Source organism: Ursus maritimus, unplaced genomic scaffold (assembly GCF_017311325.1).
Source record: "Ursus maritimus isolate PB19 unplaced genomic scaffold, ASM1731132v1 scaffold_15, whole genome shotgun sequence".
In the NCBI taxonomy this organism is placed as follows: domain Eukaryota; kingdom Metazoa; phylum Chordata; class Mammalia; order Carnivora; family Ursidae; genus Ursus; species Ursus maritimus.
Window position 1 is genome coordinate 62,641,302 of NW_024423897.1, and position 18,700 is coordinate 62,660,001.

Here is an 18,700-nt window from a genome sequence, read left to right on the forward strand (position 1 = left end):
AGCGCCTGCACTCCTGAGGACTGGGGGGGAGGGGGCGGCTTCCCGCCCTCCTGCAGCCCCCAGCTGCCCCCGCCCAGCAGAGGCGGCCTTAGGGTGGGGGATTCCGCCCGGGGCCCCGTACCCGCACCGCCGCACCGAGACCCTTTATTCCAGGAACGCCCTGTTGTTTCTTCAAAATCGCCCTCCGCCGCGGGGCTTATAGTGAAACAAGAGAACCAGTGAAATCTGGCCTTTGATTGTTGTGAGTCTGTTGGCTCTTTTCTGTAACTTTGAATTTTGCCGCAACTCCAGAAACAGAAAGGACTTAACCACGGCACGGAACCCTCCCATCGCCTCCAGCCAGACCCCTGAATGCTAACATTGCACCTCACTCGTGGGTCCGGCAGGCCTGCGGACACACCGCCGCCCCCGCCGGGCGGGGTCCGGCCTGCGCCCCCGGACTGGGGGCGGCCCCCAAGGGACCCCGCCGCGCCAGCGCCTACCCCGACCGCCCCCGGTCCCCGCCTATGCCCCGCCCACTCGCAGCCTCCTCACAGCCCCGCCCCGGCCGCCGCCCCGCCCCCTGCACCGCCCCGCGCCCAACCCGACCGCCCCCCCCCGCCCCGCCCCGCGAAAGCCCCGACCGCCTCGCCTCCTCGCAGCCCCGCCCCGCTCCACCCCCAACTCGGCGCCCCCTCTGCCCCCCGATCCCCACCGCCCCCTTGCGACTGCCTCACCAACCTGTGCCCCTCCCCGTCCCGCTCCCCTCGAGACAACCCCGCCCTCCACAGGCCCAGGCCCAAGCCCAAAAACCCTGACCCCGCGAGGCACGCCGGGAGGACGGCGCGGCAGGATACGTCACCAGCGTGCGACGAGCCCCTGACGCGAGCGTGCGTTCGTGAGCGGCGTTGGCTGGACTGCGTTTCCCAGGAGGCCGCGCGGCGCGCCCACTTCCGGCGGGTGGCACGGGACCCGGAAGCGGCCGCCGGACGGCGAATCCCGGGGCGACAGGTCGGTCGGAGGGCGGCGGGAGTATGCTGGGCGGCCGGCGGCCCGCGGCGCGCGGCGCGTTCGTTCCCCAGCGGCGGTGGCGGCGGCCCGCGGTGGCTCTCGCGTGAGCGGCGGCGGCCGGAGCGGCCGGCAGCGCGCCGGCGGGCGGGGCCTGTGGCTGCGAGGTACGGGCGGGGCCGGGGTGGGCGCCGCGCTCGGCCCGGGGGGCGGCGGCGCCATGTGGAGCGGCCGCAGCTCCTTTACCAGCCTGGTCGTGGGCGTGTTCGTGGTGTACGTGGTGCACACCTGCTGGGTCATGTACGGCATCGTCTACACCCGGCCGTGCGCCAGCGACGGCAACTGCATTCAGCCCTACCTGGCGCGGAGGCCCAAACTGCAGGTGAGCGCGGGGTCCGGGTGGCTGCGCGACCCCAAGGGGGGGGGCTTCCTGCTGAGCCGGACCCCGCAGCGCGCCCGGCCCCGCATCCTGCAGGTCGTGCCTGCACGGGGGCACGGGGGCCCGGGGGCTCGGGAAAGCTGCAGGCGCTGCCCCCTGCCCCTCGTCTCCCCTTTGAAGGCGCCCAGACCCTGCCCTGTTGTAGTCAGCCACCCGGCTTAGTAACTCCAGTCACGACGGCCTGTTCTGCTGCTTGGGAGGGAAATGAAATCTCCCCCGTTTGGTGGGCCGTCAGGTTGCCTTCCCGGTTGGGGGGTGGGTTGCCAGTGGACGGGTTTTCTGCCACGGGCTTTGCCCTCCTAACTCCCTGCACCTCCCCTTCCAGCTCAGCGTGTACACCACCACTCGGTCCAACCTTGGTGCTGAAAACAACGTGGATCTAGTCCTGAACGTGGAAGACTTTGACGTGGAGTCAAAATTTGAGAGGTAAGATTGGGACAGCACACCCCGAACGGGGTGACCGTTGGTTACGTTGAGGCCATGGAAAGGGTAGCATTGAGTATGTGTGCAGCGGTTACCACAGAGAAGGTCTGTCTCTGCGCTGTGAAGAGGGGGAGATTTTAACTGAGCTCCTGTGTGAACCCTGGGCCGTCAAACTTCTGCTTTGTCCGAAAGCAGCGGAGGACGAGTCTGTCATTCAGGAAGTAGCTTACACCACAGTCGCCAGCTGTGGGATGCGCAGCGGCCGTGAGAGTTTCCAAAGCAGGAGGTGTTGAGGTGGGGACGACATGGAGAACAGAAAGTGTTCGCGGTTTCCCACAGCTGGCAGCTCGTTTCTTCGTAGCTGACGTAGCTCAGTTAGGTCACCTGTACAGGAAAGAAACGCAGTAGAGAAGACGATTTTTTAGAAAATTGTAGTTAAATGTAACCGTGTAGATAAAGTGATGTAAATATTCAAATTCATAGAGTGACTTTTAGAAGTGATATTTATTTTACAGTTCTAGTTTTTAAGATTTCGATGAGTATGATTTAAAAAGCAACTTGCTTGTCAGGAGTCTATTTTCTTCCTCTAAGCTGTCCGGGAGGCATCAGACGGGAGTAATGGGAACGTGGGACATGCTGCAAGGCAGGTTCTCTGGCCAGCCCGCCCCATGCGAGAGCTGTGGGAGGCAGTGCGGGGGGGAGCAGGAAAGCAATGAGCTTGGGGTTGGCCTCTGCTCACCTGGCCACTGTAGCCCTGTGACCACGGCCAGTTACTAACTTCTCTGGGCCCTGAGAGACGGAGGCGGAAATGGCAGGTGCATTCTGTGACAGCACAGCTGCTGTGTCTGTGGAGACTGGTCTTGTGAAAGCTGGCACTTGGGATTTCAGGAAGTCCTGGCAGGTGGGTTTCAGTTCTAGTACTTCTAAACCAAAATTAGCTTGAAGCAGCGTAACTTACAAAGATACTTGGGGGTAGTCTGCCCTGTGTGTATACGTGAGGAGCCTAACATGCACGCAGTTGGAAAATGGTCCTTTCTTTTGTTTTAGGACAGTTAATGTTTCTGTACCAAAGAAAACTAGAAACAACGGGACGTTGTATGCCTACATCTTCCTCCATCATGCTGGCATCCTGCCGTGGCATGACGGGAAGCAGGTGCACCTGGTGAGCCCTCTGACTACCTACATGGTCCCCAAACCGGAAGAGGTCAATCTGCTCACTGGGGAGTCTGCTACGCAGGTGAGTGTCTGCATGAGGTCACTGGCCAGATGAAGCCTGCGCTCTCCCCTTGGAATTCACACTCACGTGTTTCTGCACGTGCAGCTTGTGTGTGGAGCTGCAGTGACCACTGGAAAGTGAAGCAGTTCGATGTAATGGGCGTGTGTATCTGTTTTGCAGCTGAACCACTTCCTGTGGTTTTGCAGACAGATTTTATCCTAAGTTAGTTACATGCAATTTAAGTAATCCAGGGAGAGATTCCTTCTCAGGCCATGGACCCTCTCAAGCTCCAGGGAGCATGTGTGCCCCCCAGCGGGGTGTGGGGGCATCCCTTCCGTAGAGCTCAGCCGCAGGCTTCGCTTGGACCTGGGAGACTCAGTGCACTGTGCGTCGGGCAGGACGGCTCTTCAGTGTTTCCCTTGTGCATGGTCATGAAAGAGGGGCTTGTAGAAGATACATCCTGTATCTCTGCAGAAAACTACACGTACAAGGAAACTAGAGTTCTCTTGGGGGGTTACTAATGAAGTTGCGGGTAAAGCAAAGGAGTTCTGGTATTCAGGTCTATATGGACTGGAAGGTGAGGTCGTGTATAAACGAGAAACGTGGCAGCTTTCCAGGAAGTATCTGTGAGCCTGCTCCATGCTGTGTTCCCCTTGGAAAGACTCCTTCAGCTCCTTCTCTTGGGGACAGTATGGCCCTGACTCTCGGGGCCTTCCTGGGGCGTCACTGAGGTGGTGGATCTTAGGGGTGTGAAGGGGTCTCTGGAATGTACAAATGGGAAATAAACATTTGCTGTTAGTATTACTCGGAAAACCATTTTTAAAGTAAGTTGTTATAGCTGAACCATGTCTGTCTATTTAGGTGGGAGGTACACGAAATGATCCTGTAGCATAGAATGTGTCAGTTAGATCTGGAAGATTTTCCTGGCAGTCATAGTTTCTCTGCTGAATATAGCTCCGTCTAGGCCTGACGCCCAGCCCTGACATCTGTCCTCCAGACGACTTGACAGACCTGGTCTGGGAGCTGAGTCTCGTTGCCAGCCTCAGGGCTATTAGCTCTGAGTGCCTACCCTCCTGCTAATGTCCTGGGACTCACCGTTCTCAGAATCCCTGAGAAGCAGGCCAACCCAGGCTGAAGACCTGAAGCAGGAGTCAGTGCTGCAAAGTAGCAACCCTCTGGCTTGTGTCGAGAGAAGGAAGAGAGGGATGTCACTCTGGCAGAGCTGGTAGCTGTGGGTCCCCCCCACGCTCTGCCAGGCACTGCTTCCTGGTCGTGCTGTGTCAGTACATGGCGGTGGTTCCCCAGACCCGGCCCGGGGACGGTGCCCCTCCCCCCAGCACCGGGCTTTTCCTGCTGAGTCACTCCTTTCATTTAGCAGCAGATAGAGGCAGAGAAGAAGCCATCAAGTGCCCTGGACGAGCCTGTTTCTCACTGGAGACCAAGACTGACACTGAATGTGATGGTGGACGACTTCGTCTTCGACGGGGCCTCCTTGCCTGCCGACGTGCATCGGTACATGAAGATGTGAGTGCTGCTCCCATCAGGGAGGCAGGAGTGGTGCTCCGTGGGGCGTGTTTACTTGCCCAGCCTCGAGCCTTGCTCGTTTACTCCTTGAGCTGGCGTGGAGGGTGGGGAAGCCTGTGGGAGCATGGCCCACCAGAACCCAGGAAGAGACGGGCCACACCTGCATCCTTGAGTCACCCCTGTGACAAGAGGCCCAGAGGGGCCTGCAGTGCTGCTTGGAGCACCCCAAACCACGTCCCTCCTCTCTCGATGTCTCGCTGATAGAGATTGCCACCAGAGCATGAGACCAGGTGGTGCTGCACCCCCTTGAGATTTTTGTCTTGTCTGTATACTGATTACTGCTGTTAAGACTCCGTGTTTTCCTTTAACTTGACTTGCTTACATTAACTTAAAAATCGGTCTTTAGGTCATTATGCTGCCATCACTAGTTAACCGTAACTGTTAAAATTGTGTGACCAACTTTGATTGTCTCGCATCTCCATTCTTTGGGAAGTCCACTGTTGAGATCTGATTCCGATGGTCATGCGGCTCCTAGAAATGGCTGTGATGAGACTTGTTTTCCTTCTTCACATGTTAGGGGTAACTGTGGTATCGTCACAAGAGTTTTTTCTTTTTTAAAATTTAAGTTTCATTCTCAAACATGCAAAACAATCACATAATTAGACATGTGAAAGGTACAAAAGGGTCGTGAAAAGCCCCCCACTCCTGTTCTCTGGCCCCTGCCTCCTCCCAGGTACAGACAGCAGGTGGGTTTTTATTTCCGTTTTCATTCTGCATCCCTGGACCATCTGTGTCTGGGCATAGGGGGCCTCGTCACTCTCTGACAGCCTGGATGGTGTTCTGACAGCCTGGATGGTGTTCCACTCTGTGGCCCCTGGTTTCCCTCCCATGGCTGTGACTTCAGGGAAGAGCAGCTGGTTAGACCGCTCTGCTTCCGTGGGGTCTTGTTACCAGAGGCACACGGAGTTGTGGGCGGGATTTTTCTGAGGTACATCCAGTGTCTCCGCTGTGTCTGGTTCCTCTAATGGTGAAAGCATTCACAGTGACTCGGAAAACTGCTTGACTCCCCCAGGATCCAGCTAGGGAAGACCGTGCACTACCTCCCCATCCTGTTCATTGACCAGCTCAGTAATCGGGTGAAGGACCTCATGGTAAGTGCTGCTCCCTCTGGACTGCCGTGGCCCTGAGCGCGTGGCTGCCCCCCTCGGCCCTGCAACAATTGCCCTGTGTTTCTGACTTGGCAGGGGGGTGCTCTGCATTTTCCTCTGACTTCCTCCCTGAGCCCCTGTGCCTCCGTTGGTGAAAGGATCTGGGAAGGTTCTGTATGGCGGGTACACGGAGCTTGTAGGAGAGCCACTTGTCGTTCAGAACAGCTCATGAATGTTGTTTCATTGAACCCTAGTTGTTTGGCTCGAAGGCACAGAGTGCCTCAGGATGGGTCCTGAGTGAACTGCTCCCTTTAGGACTGGCCCCACAGTGCCTTACTGCCACCTTGGAGCCTGTAGCCCTACCCTCACCCCCCGGGGTGGCCCTGGGCAGAGCTGAGCTGGGGTGTAGAAGGGAACTCACACCCTGCTCTCCAGGGTGGATGGGAGGGTTTGTGAACCACAGCTGCACGTGGGGTTGCCATGGAAGTCACTTGTTCTGTACCAGGCACGGTGCCACACACAGACGGTCCGATGCCCTGCTCCCAGGCCTGCGGAGTCTGTCACCATTGTCTGTGTCATGGGGGTGATTGATGGTCACGGGTGACTACTCTGGCCTCACTGGGCAGAGCTGGACTGACTGCCCCGCAGTGTGGCTTCTGGACACGTCAGCGTCATTTGTGGACATTTACCAAGAGGGGGGCCGTGCACTCAGCCACTGTGGAGTCCGTGTTCCTCATTTGCAGATGAGACAGCTGGGGCACAGAGAGCGCAGGTGCTTGTGGGGTGCACGGCCGTGAGTTGGAAAAGAGGTGCCTGACCTGGGGCTCTGCCTCTTGGGCCCCTGCCCCAGCTCTGCCGCCTCCTGCTGGTCAAGGAGCTCAGAAGTGACCGTCGCTCTGCACCACTGTTGAGCCTAACACACAGGGCCCTGCACTTCCTCGGGAGACCGACTACATCTGTGGGGCCTGTGGGCCAGAGCAGGGAGTCGCTGTCCCCCCGGTGTCTTCCAGAGCATGCCAAGGCCCTCTGTACAAACCTGGGCCACACCAGCTCTGCTGAAGTGCACGGTCATTGCTCTGTGGCCCCAGGGCCGCCGTGGTCCGTGCTGGTGAGGCCCTGGTGCTGTTCTGACAGGCGTGAGGACAGCAGGGAGGAGAGGCTGGATGCTGTGGGGCAGTGTCTGCGGGGTACCTGTGCTGTCCCCATTGTCCTGTGGGCTTAGTGGCTTCATGTGACATGGTGCTGTCAGTCAGACACAAAAACAGGTACACAGACCGCCAGCGCTTCCTGCATTGTCTCCTCAGGACGTTAATGCTTCTTCTCGCTCAGAGCTGTATTCTGGAGAGAACGCCATCTTGGGGATCAGCCAGCTCCCTGGGGCTTAGCAGCATCTCGGGTGGGCCTCGCCTGTGCCCACCTGCCCTTATGCCAGTGTGCTGCCTCAGTGTGGGGTGGCCCGGCATCGGGGCCTGGTGTCTGGTCGCACTCTGGTTGCTAGGCTGGTGACGTCCCTGCTCACTGCCAAGGGTTTGCTGAGTGAGCGAGGGTCGGTGGAATCAGCACCATGTTTGCGTGATATTGTGGCATATGGCGCTCACGTACTTGCCACAGTGCCCTGTGTGCTGGGGTGCCTCCCCCCACGGCACTACAGCCCACCCGCGTGTGCCTCCAAACCCCATGACCACACTCTCCTCCCCGGGGCGGCTCCCAGCCCGCTCCCAGCAGCATCTTGCACCTGCACACCCCTAGGTCAAGTGTGCCATCTTCCTTTCTGTTGTCCCCTGGGTGGGCAGGCCTGCCGAGCCCTGCACCACGCACGTCAGTCTCTGGAGAGGTGTGGGGCTCCGCCAGGCCCGTGCCCGGCTCATCTGCAGGAGCGGGTTCCTGGCGCATCCTGGTGCCACTCGTGTTGATGCAGCAGGGACAGAGGGGCGCGCAGGCATGGCTTCCCAGACATGCGGGGTTTGGGTGGCTGAGAGGGCGAGGGCTTGTGGCTCAGAGAGGCTTTGAGCACTTCCCGAGGAGGAGCCGGTGGAGGGAGGGTGGAGGGCAGGCTGGAACCACAGGTCAGGGAGCAGACGTCACTCCGTGGGGCCCGGGTGTGAAGCGTGAGCCTCCACTGCGTGGAACGGGGTGCACTGTGGCGTGTGTGCCGTGTGCGTGGGCAGGTGGGTGGGCTCCAACCCTTGCGAGGGCGCGTTCTCACCGCTACCCTTCCTGCCAGGTCATAAACCGCTCCACCACGGAGCTGCCCCTCACTGTGTCCTACGACAAGATCTCGCTGGGGAGGCTGCGCTTCTGGATCCACATGCAGGACGCCGTGTACTCCCTGCAGCAGTTTGGTGAGGGCGCCGTGGACCGGGACCTGGAGGCCGGGTGTGACCTTCGTCCCCAGCGCGAGGAGCGGCCGGAGCGGCCCCTCCTGGCGCGCTGCTTTAACCCAGTTCCTGTCGGAGCGTCGGGCTTCTGTCCGAGCTGAGCACGGACCTTGTCCGCTGCGCGTGAGCCCGAGGCTGTCTCTGTGGCGATTGGGGTCGCTGACCTCGCTCGCTGACCCTACTTACCCCGTGTTGTGTTTCCTCTTTCCATCTCAGGATTTTCAGAGAAAGACGCCGATGAAGTCAAAGGCATTTTTGTCGACACCAACTTGTATTTCTTAGCGTTGACCTTCTTCGTCGCGGCATTTCACGTGAGTGGTCCCTGGGCTGGTGGCTCTGCGGGCGCCCACCGTCCTCAGCCAGGGGTCCGCTCGGCCTGGCGGACTTGAGACTTTGAGGCTGCCAGGCCTGGGGCCTTTCTCCCAGCTCAGGAGAGGTGTCTGGACCTGGGTGCCTGACCACCTGAAGGACTTGGGGTTTTGTCCGCTGGTCTTGGAGGCTGTTTTGGAAAGAAATCCAAATCTGTGAGGTTGACAGAGGATTTTGTGATACACGTATTTCGTTACGTAATTCTAGCATGGTGATTTTAATACTAGAAAACTAGTCTTTGAGTGGAATTCCTTTTTATGCAAGGAGTCTCACACCTGGTGGGGGAAAGCTGACCCACCACAGCCGCAGTGCTGAATTTGAGGTCGGGCTGGGAAGGGGCGGACGAGGTAGGCTGCAGGGCAGGCTCTGGGAGCCCTCCTGCAGCCCGTCCCAACGCTCCGGCTGCAGCGTTCCAGAACTGAGCTGTGAAACTGGTTTTTGTTAAAAGGTCAGTGTCTGCGCTGAGCCCTGTGCTTCTGAGGCAGACAGTGCACGCCCTCGGCTCCAGGGGAGCGCCGGCAGGACCTGGCGAGGGCATTAGGCAGACGTCCCTGCAGGTGTGCGGCCCACAATGCAGTCCGACGCCCTGCGGTTCTGGCGTAGCGGATGGGACACGAGGCCGTGGGCTCCTGTGGCGCCTGGCGTTCGTCTGTGTCCTTGGGACCCGGGGCCGGTGCATACCTGCAGTCACTCGGTGAAGAGCAGCTGTGGGAGTGACGTGAGGTGCACATTGCCGTGCTCTTTTCTTTTGCAGCTTCTGTTTGATTTCCTGGCATTTAAAAATGACATCAGTTTCTGGAAGAAGAAGAAGAGCATGATTGGAATGTCCACCAAAGCAGGTAGATGCTCGCAGGAGTTTTGGGCATTCCCAGGGCATTCTCAATCCCTACGATTGAGAAAGATGAGTGTTTAAGGTTCATTTTGGAACTTGAAGTTTATGGTTGTCTCTAACAACCACCAGCGGGGGGACCTGCTCTCATGGAAGGGGCGCCTTTGGATCTTGCATGCTAATGAGGTGGGGAAGGGCCGTCTCTAGATCACAGAGGATGACGGGTAGGCCTATGACCTCAAGAGGACAGAGGGCCATGGAGGCCACACGCCAGGGCCCGCCTTGGCGATGACATGGACACTGGCTCCTGGTACATGTTGCTGTGTGGCTGCCAGGCAAGCATCCAGACAAAGGAGGCCGTTCTTTTTCTGCCACGGCAATGACATGCCCAGTGGTGTGGTCTAGGCCGCTTGGGTGGCCCCCGTGTCGTCTGTGTCTCACATTCTTCTGTCCTGTTCTCTGGTGTCCTCAGAGTGGACGGGGGCCCCCTCCTCTGGCCCTTCCCAGGGAGTGGAGGGCGGGCAGCAGATGCTGTGGGTCCCTGGGTCTATGCCCGCGGCATCCCCCCTCCCTGGCAGGCCTGGCTCTGCTGCTTCGGTGAGAAGCACTGAGGAAGCAACAGGGCGTTGTCAGTCAGCCGCTGTGCCTCATAAAGCAGGGTTTTAAAAGGAGAAGGTAGAATTCTCAAAAGATAGATTGGTTTATTGCAGAATTGGTGTAAAAACGGGGAAGGGAAACGTGAGAGGACCAGGAAGCAAGTCCTAATCCCTGCCCAGAACCCATCTTGTCCGTGTGCTTTCTGCATGTTCATGTGTTTGCGAGCGCACCGCGTGCACGTTTCTGTACTGAGGGGGCCTTGGGTTCCGTCTGGAGGACGTGTGCACAGCCACACTCCCCACTCCAGGCTCATGGGCGGAGGGGGTGAATTACATGAGGCCTTTTGTGTGTGCGTGTGGGGGTTGTACGTGCATGTGAGGGAGCATGCGTGGGGGGCGATGTGGGGCCGGTGGGGGGACCTGTAAGGCAGGGCTTGTGAATGGGGCTCAGGAGGCCCCTGAGCAAGTGCCCTGCCCCCGCCCCGTCCCCAGTGCTCTGGCGCTGCTTCAGCACGGTGGTCATCTTCCTGTTCCTGCTGGACGAGCAGACGAGCCTGCTGGTGCTGGTCCCCGCGGGCATCGGCGCCGCCATCGAGGTGAGCAGCACGGCGGTCATTGGCCCTGCATGCAGCGCCGCGCGGAGTCTGACATGGGAGGGCTGCGGCCTCTCCACGGGCAGGGCGTCGCGGCCGTCGCAGCTTCTGGTGGCACCGCCGCTGCGGTCACAGAAAGCGTCTGCCCGTCACAGCCGCCGGCGGGGTGTATCGAACCTGCTGGATGCAGAGCCGTGGGCTTGTGCTGTGCTGGCTGCTGGAGGAAGCCACGTGTGGGACATGGCGTCCAGGAGCGTGGCGCCCTGTGGCCGCCCTGGCTGTGTGGGACTCAGGAGAGGGGTCCTGTGGGGTGGGCAGCTTGGAGCCAGGCCATGAGGACAGTGGTGGGGCTGGGACACGGTCAGCAGAGAGGGTGGTGGGCCAGGACGTCCCCTCTGGCCTCCGGTGCTGCGCTGTCCCCGCCTCAGCCACGGCCGGAGTCCCATGCCCTTGTCAGTCGGAGTGCTGGCAGGGCCCCTCCCATAGCCACCTGTCACCGTGTGGAAACCTAGCTCAAAAGCAGCTGTGCTATGCTGGTCCCACCTTGGTGAGGTGGTGAGAAGTGGTGGGTCCCCAGAGACTGGAAACAGTAGGCCTCGGGCAGAGGTTAGGGGCCTCACAGTGCGGACCAGGAGGAAGGTGCCAGTGCAGCAGGAGGCAGGCTGGGAAGGGGGCTCGGCCCGGAGGACGGCCAGGTTGAGTGCTGCTTCCCTGGATGCAGAGAGGAGGTGGTGGCGTCCACGTGGGCAGACGGTCTCAATGGTTGGGTGCGGAGGCCGTGAGCCGCGGTCGGGCTGGGCTGGCGGGGCTGAGCACGCAGACACTGTGTCCTGTCACCTTCCAGTGGTGAGTTCTGGGGATTCCTTGGTCTCAAAGCCTAAACCAAACGTCTGTTTATCATTCTTTGCCGTCAGCTATGGAAAGTGAAAAAGGCCTTGAAGATGACCATTCTTTGGAGAGGCCTGAGACCAGAGTGCCAGGTGGGGGTTTCTGCTGTTGTGACCGTGCCCCTCCCCCTTGGCAGCCCACCTTCTCCCGCTGTGCACCAGTCAGCCCGTGTGCCTGTCCCAGAGCGTCTCCCGTGCATCTCCCAGTTGCGCTCCAGTCAGACGCCACACTCGGGTCCGGGGATCCTTTGGCCGCGTGGCTGATCTCCGGCTCAGAGCAGCCCCCCAGTAGATGAGTAGGTGGGAGCGCACAGGTGGAGGCTGGGGCTGCCACAGCCGTGAGGTTCCCTCAGCGGGGCCGGTGTCGGCTTGCCAGCAGTGGCTGGGGCGGGACCACGCGGGCTTCCCCGTCAGGGACGGAGCGCGAACCGCACTGACAGCCTGCCAGCCTGACGAGAGCTGGGGGTTGGTGTCAGTCTGAGGTTTGTAGTTGTGCGCCCTGCTCTTGCTGCCCTGATGGAGCCATTCCACGAGAACCTCGGGGCTCGTGGCACCCCAGCTGTCCTGTTCTAAACCCGCCCGGGGACTCTAGCATCACTGATCTGAGAGCTGCACGGGGTGCACAGAGGGGGTGCAGTCACCGTGGAAGCTGACAGAAGAGTGGCTAGGAGGGGCATCTGTGAGGGGACACGCTCACGGGCGTGCTTCTGCCACACGCAGCACTCGCTGTGGCCCCTGGGGACCTCCCTGGGTGGCTCTGCTGGGGCCGGGAGGGAGCCTCCCGCAGCGGGGCGGGGTGCACCTGCCCATCCACGTGCAGCTCTCTCTGTGGGTCAGGGGCCTCCTGGAGTCAGGTGACTGACAGCACTGTGTTGGATTTTGTGACAGTTCGGCACTTACAGCGAGTCCGAGAGGAAGACAGAGGAGTACGACACTCAGGTAGGTGGTGGGGGTGGGTGGGGGCGCACTGGGGCCCGAGGGTGACGCAGCTGTGGCTTGGGCTTTCTGACTCGGGAAAGGAGGCCCTGGGGCTTGTCCGCGTCCCGGGCCTCGCAGGGAACCTGTGCTGAGTAGTCCCGGTTGTTCGCGCGGGTGCTGCGATCGCACGTTCTGTTGCCGCGACCTGGTGACCCACACGGCTGGGGGGACCGTGTTCCGAGGCTGGTGGCCCCCACACTGCTGTGGGCATAGTTGCAGCTATCGCTTTGCTGGGTGACGCGTCCTGCGTGGGGACCGTGTCACGGTTTGCTTCCCTGGGGTCTGCCGGGATCCCAACGCAGCTCTGGGTAAGCATAGCGACGAGCCGCGGGCCCCGAGGCTGCCCGGCACACGCACTCCGGGAGAGTTTCTGCACCTTTGTCTCCGGCGGGGCCCTTCCCGTGGTCTGCCATTCGCCGGTGCGCTGTCGGTAACGGTCCGTCCGGCCTCGCTCCTGGCGGTGTGTGTTCTCGGGCGCCCGCCGTCCCAGCACCATGCACATGTGCTTCTCTGAAGTCATGGCTGGTTTGCCCTTTTTGCTCGTTTTCGCCCGTCACACGTGGGTCCTCACGGAGGTTACCTGTTTCCCCACAGGCCATGAAGTACCTGTCCTACGTGCTCTACCCTTTGTGCGTCGGGGGCGCTGTCTACTCCTTGCTGAACATCAAGTATAAGAGGTAGGATGCTGCCCAGCCCCACGCTGCTGCACGTCTGCCTGGGGACGCCTCTTGGCCTCTGTAACAGGCCTGCCCGCCTCTGAGCCTCGTGTCCCCTGCAGTGTGCAAAGGGGCAGGGCCTCACCCAGGGGGCTTCAGGACCAAGGACACAGCCTGCAGTGAGGGCACGGGGGCCGTCATGCGGTGCCCCCTCCCGGGCCTTCCGAGTAACAGGCACAGGGCCACGGGTATCCACGGCCCTGGTGTCTGGGACGAGGGCAGATGCGTCTGGACAAGGGGAAGCTGGCTAAGGCCGCATGGCTGCTGCATTCTGGGCGCAGGGGCCGAGTGCAGACGTGACCCTGAGGGCTGGACCCCAGCTGTGGTCTTCATGCTGCCGGAAGCTCTGACAGAGAAAGCCCATCAGTGAGGGTCTCTGGCCGCCACCCGGCGCTTGCGTTCCGGGGGAGGACTGTCCGCGCGGGTCCCCCGACTGGCACCTGCAACAAGTGTCTGGTGTTGGTGACATTTCCACGACTGTGCTGTAGCCAGCGGGACAGGCACAGAGGGACAGGGGACGCGGGGCTTGGCATGCTGATGGGGGTCTTTCCCTTCCAGCTGGTACTCTTGGCTCATCAACAGCTTCGTCAACGGTGAGTCATGCACTTCAGTCCCGCCCACGGCATTTCAGCAGCTTCCTCGTGGCTCCTGCACGTGGCCCCGTGTGGTTTGAGGTCGTGCAGGCAGGACCTCTACTGAGGCCCGTGCTCCATTCTGGGGCCCCCAGATCCCTGGTTTGTCTGCGGGAGCCCCACTCAGGCTGTCCCGGCCACAGAGTGCTGAGCCATGTTTTCTCCTCATGAAAACAGTTCAGGGCAGCAGGAAACAACACCGTCTACACACGGTTCCTAAGGGCAGGTCCAAGCAGCAGGCCCTAACCACAGCGCACCGCCAGGCCCAGGAGCCGTGTGCACGGGCCGGGTCCACTTCCTGGGACGGGTGGGTGGGTTGTCTGGCCGCTAGGCTGGCCCTGACCAGCCTGGGTTCTCTGTGGGCAGTTGAGGGCCGGAGTCTGTCAGCACAGAGCACCGCGATGGGCTCCCGCCTGCTGCCCTCACCGGGTGTGATTCCCAGGGGCAGCCCAGTGCGTGGGCAGGGCCTGTGGCAGGCTGTAGGGCATGACGGGAGGGGGCAGCCGGCGGATGACCCATAGGTGGGGATGGACGCCGGGCCGTGGGGCATCTGCTCTGCCCAGACACCTCGGCCGTCCCAGCTGCTGTCTGTCTCCCCAGGGGTGTACGCGTTCGGCTTCCTCTTCATGCTGCCCCAGCTCTTCGTGAACTACAAGGTAAGACCGCGGCCGTCCACACGTTCACCCGTGTCTTCGTGCGGCCGGCCGCTGATCTGCCACGTCTCTCCTGTCCCCCAGATGAAGTCAGTGGCGCACCTGCCCTGGAAGGCCTTCACCTACAAGGTCAGTGCCCAGCCTGGCGCCTCCTCAGGGCTCACGTGCCCGTCGGGTGGCACTTCGCGGGGGCGGGGGGCGGGTCCGCTTTGAGCCGCGTGTGCTGTGGTCGTAACTTAAGGACTGTGGTTCTCTGATCATCTTAGCAGCTGAAGATGTTTTCTTGAAGTAAAACTCACGTTCCTCTTGACGACACGCATCAGAGCACAGCCCACCCCCTGCTCCGAGGGCCCATGTCCACACAGATGCCCCAGCCGTCCCACTGCCGTGAGGGTTGTCCCGCGTGGCGCGTCCCACACGGACGGAGCTGGGGGCCGCGAGGCCCTGTGCGTGTTGAGCAGCCTGCACTGGGCTCCGGTAGCACAGTGCAGTTTTCAGGGGAGACGGGTGTAAGCTGAGCTAAAACGACCAGTTCTGAGGAGCGGGGACGCCTCCGTGTTCTAGCCCACGTTTTCAGGGCAGCCCTCGCCGGGCTTCACGGTCTGTGGAGACCCAGCACGTGCACTGCAAACTGAGCACTGCAAGGCAGCAGGGCCAGCTCCCCAGGCGCCCAGCGTCCTCCTGCGTCTGCTCGTTTTCTGCCTTTCTGGTGTCACTGGGACACCCGCGGTCACACGTGGTGTCTGCTGAGCGGCCGTCTGCCGTCAGTGACGAGGGCGAACGGGGCCCGTGGCCGGGGGCGGGCATCTTCGGGAGAGCTGACGGCCCGTGTTCCCACCTTCCCCCGTCCCGCCTGGCAGGCCTTCAACACCTTCATCGACGACGTCTTCGCCTTCATCATCACCATGCCCACCTCCCATCGGCTGGCGTGCTTCAGGGATGACGTGGTGTTCCTCGTGTACCTTTACCAGCGATGGTGAGTGCAGCGGACAGCCACGCTGCTCGTCCAGGGAGGGAGGCAGTGTGCGCGTGGGGGAGCCTGCCCCATCTAGTGGAGATGAGCCGGTCTGTGCGCAGCTGTGTGGGTGCGGCCGGCAGGCGTCTCCCCGTGGTGTGACACCATTCCTCACCAGCAGTGTCTGGCTGAGCAGGAAGGGGGCGCTGCCCGGGGCTGTGTGCCTGGCAGGGCAGGGCCGGGTCCCCTGGGGGCAGCGTCCTCACCCGCCTCTGCTTGTGCTCAGCTGCCCTGGGCTCAGATCAGCCTCGAGCACAGAGCTCTGTCCTGATGGTAAAAACACACGCAGCAACAGGCGGTATGAGAGGACCCCGAATCCCTCTCCCACGGCGGCGTGGGGTCGTTGGGTCCTCACTGCTGGAGTCGAGCCCCTTCACAGATGGCAGAGCCCGAGGGCACCCCTGTCCTTGCAGGCTTTATCCCGTGGATAAAAGCAGGGTGAATGAGTTCGGGGAGTCGTACGAGGAGAAGCCCCCGCGGAAGTCCCACGCAGACTGAGTCGCCACCCCTGCCACGTGGGGTTGGCCGCCGCGCAGCAGAGCTGGGTTGCCGGCTGAGTATTTTCGGATGCTTCTGGTGGAAATCCCTGGACGTCACATCTTCTGCATTGCCAAAACCTGAACGTTTCCCGTCACCTCCCGAGTCCCTTCGTGTTGTGGTTGAGAGGGGCCCCAGCGGGCAGACACCCGCCCCGCACCAGGCTTTGACCTTGGGCAGAGTGGCGCGGGAGGGCCCGAGGGTAGCACACGGTGTCTGTGAGCGCTCGAGTGGCTCTTTAATTCCATTCCTTAGAGACTGGGATCAAATGGCTTTTGTCCTTTTTGTTTAAAATTTGACTATTTTAAAAGCTTAATGTACGTATGTTTCTATTTTAAAATAAATTTCTCTGGCTGTAACGTTTTCGTGGCCTAGTATGACATGGAAGGTGTCTTAGTGGCTTCACTTTCCCCATTCTTGGAACGCACGCGTGATGTGGGTTCGTTCATGTGCTTGTTAAAGCAGCAAAGTAAACTGCCTTCCAAGCTCTCAAGTCAAAACTTACTCCTAACTATCTGGTATCGCATTTGTCGCACGGCCACCGCTGGTCGGACAGATGGTGTTTTTCAGAAATGCCTGGGTCAGGGCCGAGATAAGCAGAGAGGCGGACTGTGTGGGAAGAAGGGGCAGCCGTGTGCTCCGTGCGGTCACGTTCTTGAGACTCTGCTCTCGCGGCGTGCGAACATGCAGGTAACATCAAGGTTCTGGGCTGGTCCTTAGCGCCTGCCGTGGAGCTGACTTTGAATTCCGTCTTTCGCTGTGGACTGGGGTCCTGCTGTGTCCACACTGGCGGGGCTGGGCTCCTCGCGGGGTAGAGAAGGTGGGGCTGATCGCTGTCTGTAGGAGGCCCGGGCTCAGGGAGCACACGTGCCTCCGACCCTCCCCACTCACACAGGCCACACGCGCTGTCACCGCGGTCCGTTGCAGGTGGAAACCGCACATGCGTGCCTCTCAGGATCCCACAGCTTCCGGCCCAGCTGTGTGAGCCGCACGTGGTGAGCTGAAGGGGAAAGACGGGTCCAAGTGCCCTCATTCAGTCCAGCGTGAGGATGTGTCAAGAGCCCCGAAAGGTGAGCACACAGTGTCCCCTGTGGACTACCCGCCCGCGTACCCACAGAGCCCGACGTGCAGAAGGCGCGGGCATCTTGCTCAGCTCGGCCTGGGGGTGCAGCGCAGTGGGCCCCTGCTGCGTTTTCAGTGAGGACGTCAGGGTGTCCAGCTCCGTCCGTGCAGCACCCGGGGTGGGACCAGGAGGGTCAGCAGCGGCGGGGTCGGGGGGGGCCTACAGGTCCTGGGACAGCACCGCTGAGTGGCTTATGACACAAGCACATCTTGTCCCGCTCCGGTCTCCAGCTTCCATGTGGGCAGGCGGGTCCCACCAGAGGCTCCCGGCCGGCACCCTGGCCTCTCCAAGGCTCTGGAGGGTCAGCATCCTTGCTCCAGGGCCCCTCCCTGCACAACCACCTCTCACTCTGCACTCTGGCCTCCTGCCACCTCTCAGGAGGGTGCCTGGGGGTCAGGTCCGGTCACAAGGCAAGCCAGGGTCGTGCCCACATCTCGAGGCCTTCCCGCAGTCGGAGCTGCCAGTACTAGGGCCTGGGGCTCCTCCAGTGGCTCCCCAGTCTGCCCATTTCATCTTTCTATGTTCTGCTGTCCAGAGGGGCTTCTGTGCCAGTGTAGACACAGCCTGAGCCCTGCGTGGGGAGCACCCCACGTGGTGAATTTTCACACAGCACACTGGAGCGGGCAGCCCCAGTGACTTGGTTCCCTGCGCCCCTCCTGGCTGGTCATCTGCAGAAACCACTTGGTGACCTCTATGCACATCGGCCCCCAGCCCGTTCCTTCCCCACCCAGAGCCCCACACTTGACTCTTGGCATCTGGCTGCTTTGGCTCAGAATTCTCTCTCTGCTTGTGACCCTCACATGTGCTCCTGTGCAGCATTCCACTGCAGGAAGAAGCCACACTTCCGTGACTGGACAGATGTCAGGGTTTCATCCATTTTGGTATTAGGAGTAAAATCAGCCAGGGTGCGTGTGTGTGTCTTCAGTGGACATTAGCAGTCAGTTCTCTGGGGCTCACTCACATGGAGTGCATGGATGCTTGGCCTTCACGGAACTGACGCCCCCATGCTTCCAGCGCCACTCCCCAGGGCCCCCACCTCACACCCACCCCATGCTTGCATTGTCATCTGGTGGGCATGCAGGGGGACCTTACATAGGATTATAGGGGAAATAGAAAAAAATAGTCCCTTTATCCAAAAAGGGTGTCAAAATGGTCAGAAAGAATACGAAAAGATATTCAGCACCATCAGTTGTCAGGGAAATGCAAATCTAGAGTTTGAAGTTGTGTTTTAGGGACTTCTAGACGAGGAGAAGCAGGGGCAGGGTTTACTCTCCCGTCCAAAATGACGACAACTGGACAAAATATGTGAAATGACCATCATGAAGACCCTGAGCACGAGACACGGAGAGAGGCGTGCACTGGGCCCCAGGTCTCCCGGAGATGCGATGGGGGCTGGGCGTCTGGGGCACAGTGACCAGAGTCCTGAGGGCTGGCGCCCAAGAGGAGGGAGCTAAGCAGGGAGAAGCTTGGAGACCAGCACCGGGTCCCCGAGTCTCCAGCTGGCTACTGATCAGTGCGTGTGCATCCAGAAACGATAACGTTCAAGTGGGAGCCACCAGAAAGGATCTGAAGGAACGATCCTGGACACCAACGGCAGTCGTACCCATTCCGATGAGCCAGAGCAGAAGCCTCACTGTTCACGGGGCCAACTCAGCAG

General features: G+C 60.7%; 1 protein-coding gene across 3 annotated transcripts; it reads left to right on the plus strand.

The window, feature by feature from the left end:
• The first annotated feature begins 1,178 nt into the window (after positions 1-1,178).
• On the plus strand, positions 1,179-16,276 carry CLPTM1L (CLPTM1 like). 3 transcript variants are annotated; one of them, XM_040630577.1, is made up of 17 exons: positions 1,181-1,369; positions 1,752-1,852; positions 2,897-3,086; positions 4,441-4,589; positions 5,662-5,740; positions 7,962-8,079; positions 8,332-8,426; positions 9,239-9,323; positions 10,402-10,505; positions 11,417-11,482; positions 12,278-12,328; positions 12,962-13,044; positions 13,642-13,676; positions 14,316-14,371; positions 14,453-14,497; positions 15,229-15,344; positions 15,797-16,276. In XM_040630577.1, the coding sequence occupies exons 1-17, from the start codon at positions 1,208-1,210 to the stop codon at positions 15,879-15,881; spliced, it is 1,620 nt and encodes a 539-aa protein (XP_040486511.1). In that variant the 5' UTR covers positions 1,181-1,207; the 3' UTR covers positions 15,882-16,276. The 3 variants fall into 3 exon arrangements, with proteins under 3 accessions (XP_040486513.1, XP_040486511.1, XP_040486512.1); XM_040630578.1 differs by having other exon boundaries at positions 1,182-1,369; positions 4,444-4,589; XM_040630579.1 differs by lacking the exon at positions 13,642-13,676 and having other exon boundaries at positions 1,179-1,369.
• The last annotated feature ends 2,424 nt before the right edge of the window (positions 16,277-18,700 follow it).

Excerpts from the sequence above, each read along its gene's own strand:
- CLPTM1L (XM_040630577.1), top strand. The coding sequence starts at position 1,208 with ATGTGGAGCGGCCGCAGCTCCTTTACCAGCCTGGTCGTGGGCGTGTTC. Across the intron at positions 8,427-9,238 it reads TCTTCGTCGCGGCATTTCAC|CTTCTGTTTGATTTCCTGGC; the intron begins GTGAGTGGTCCC and ends TTTCTTTTGCAG. Across the intron at positions 10,506-11,416 it reads GCATCGGCGCCGCCATCGAG|CTATGGAAAGTGAAAAAGGC; the intron begins GTGAGCAGCACG and ends CTTTGCCGTCAG.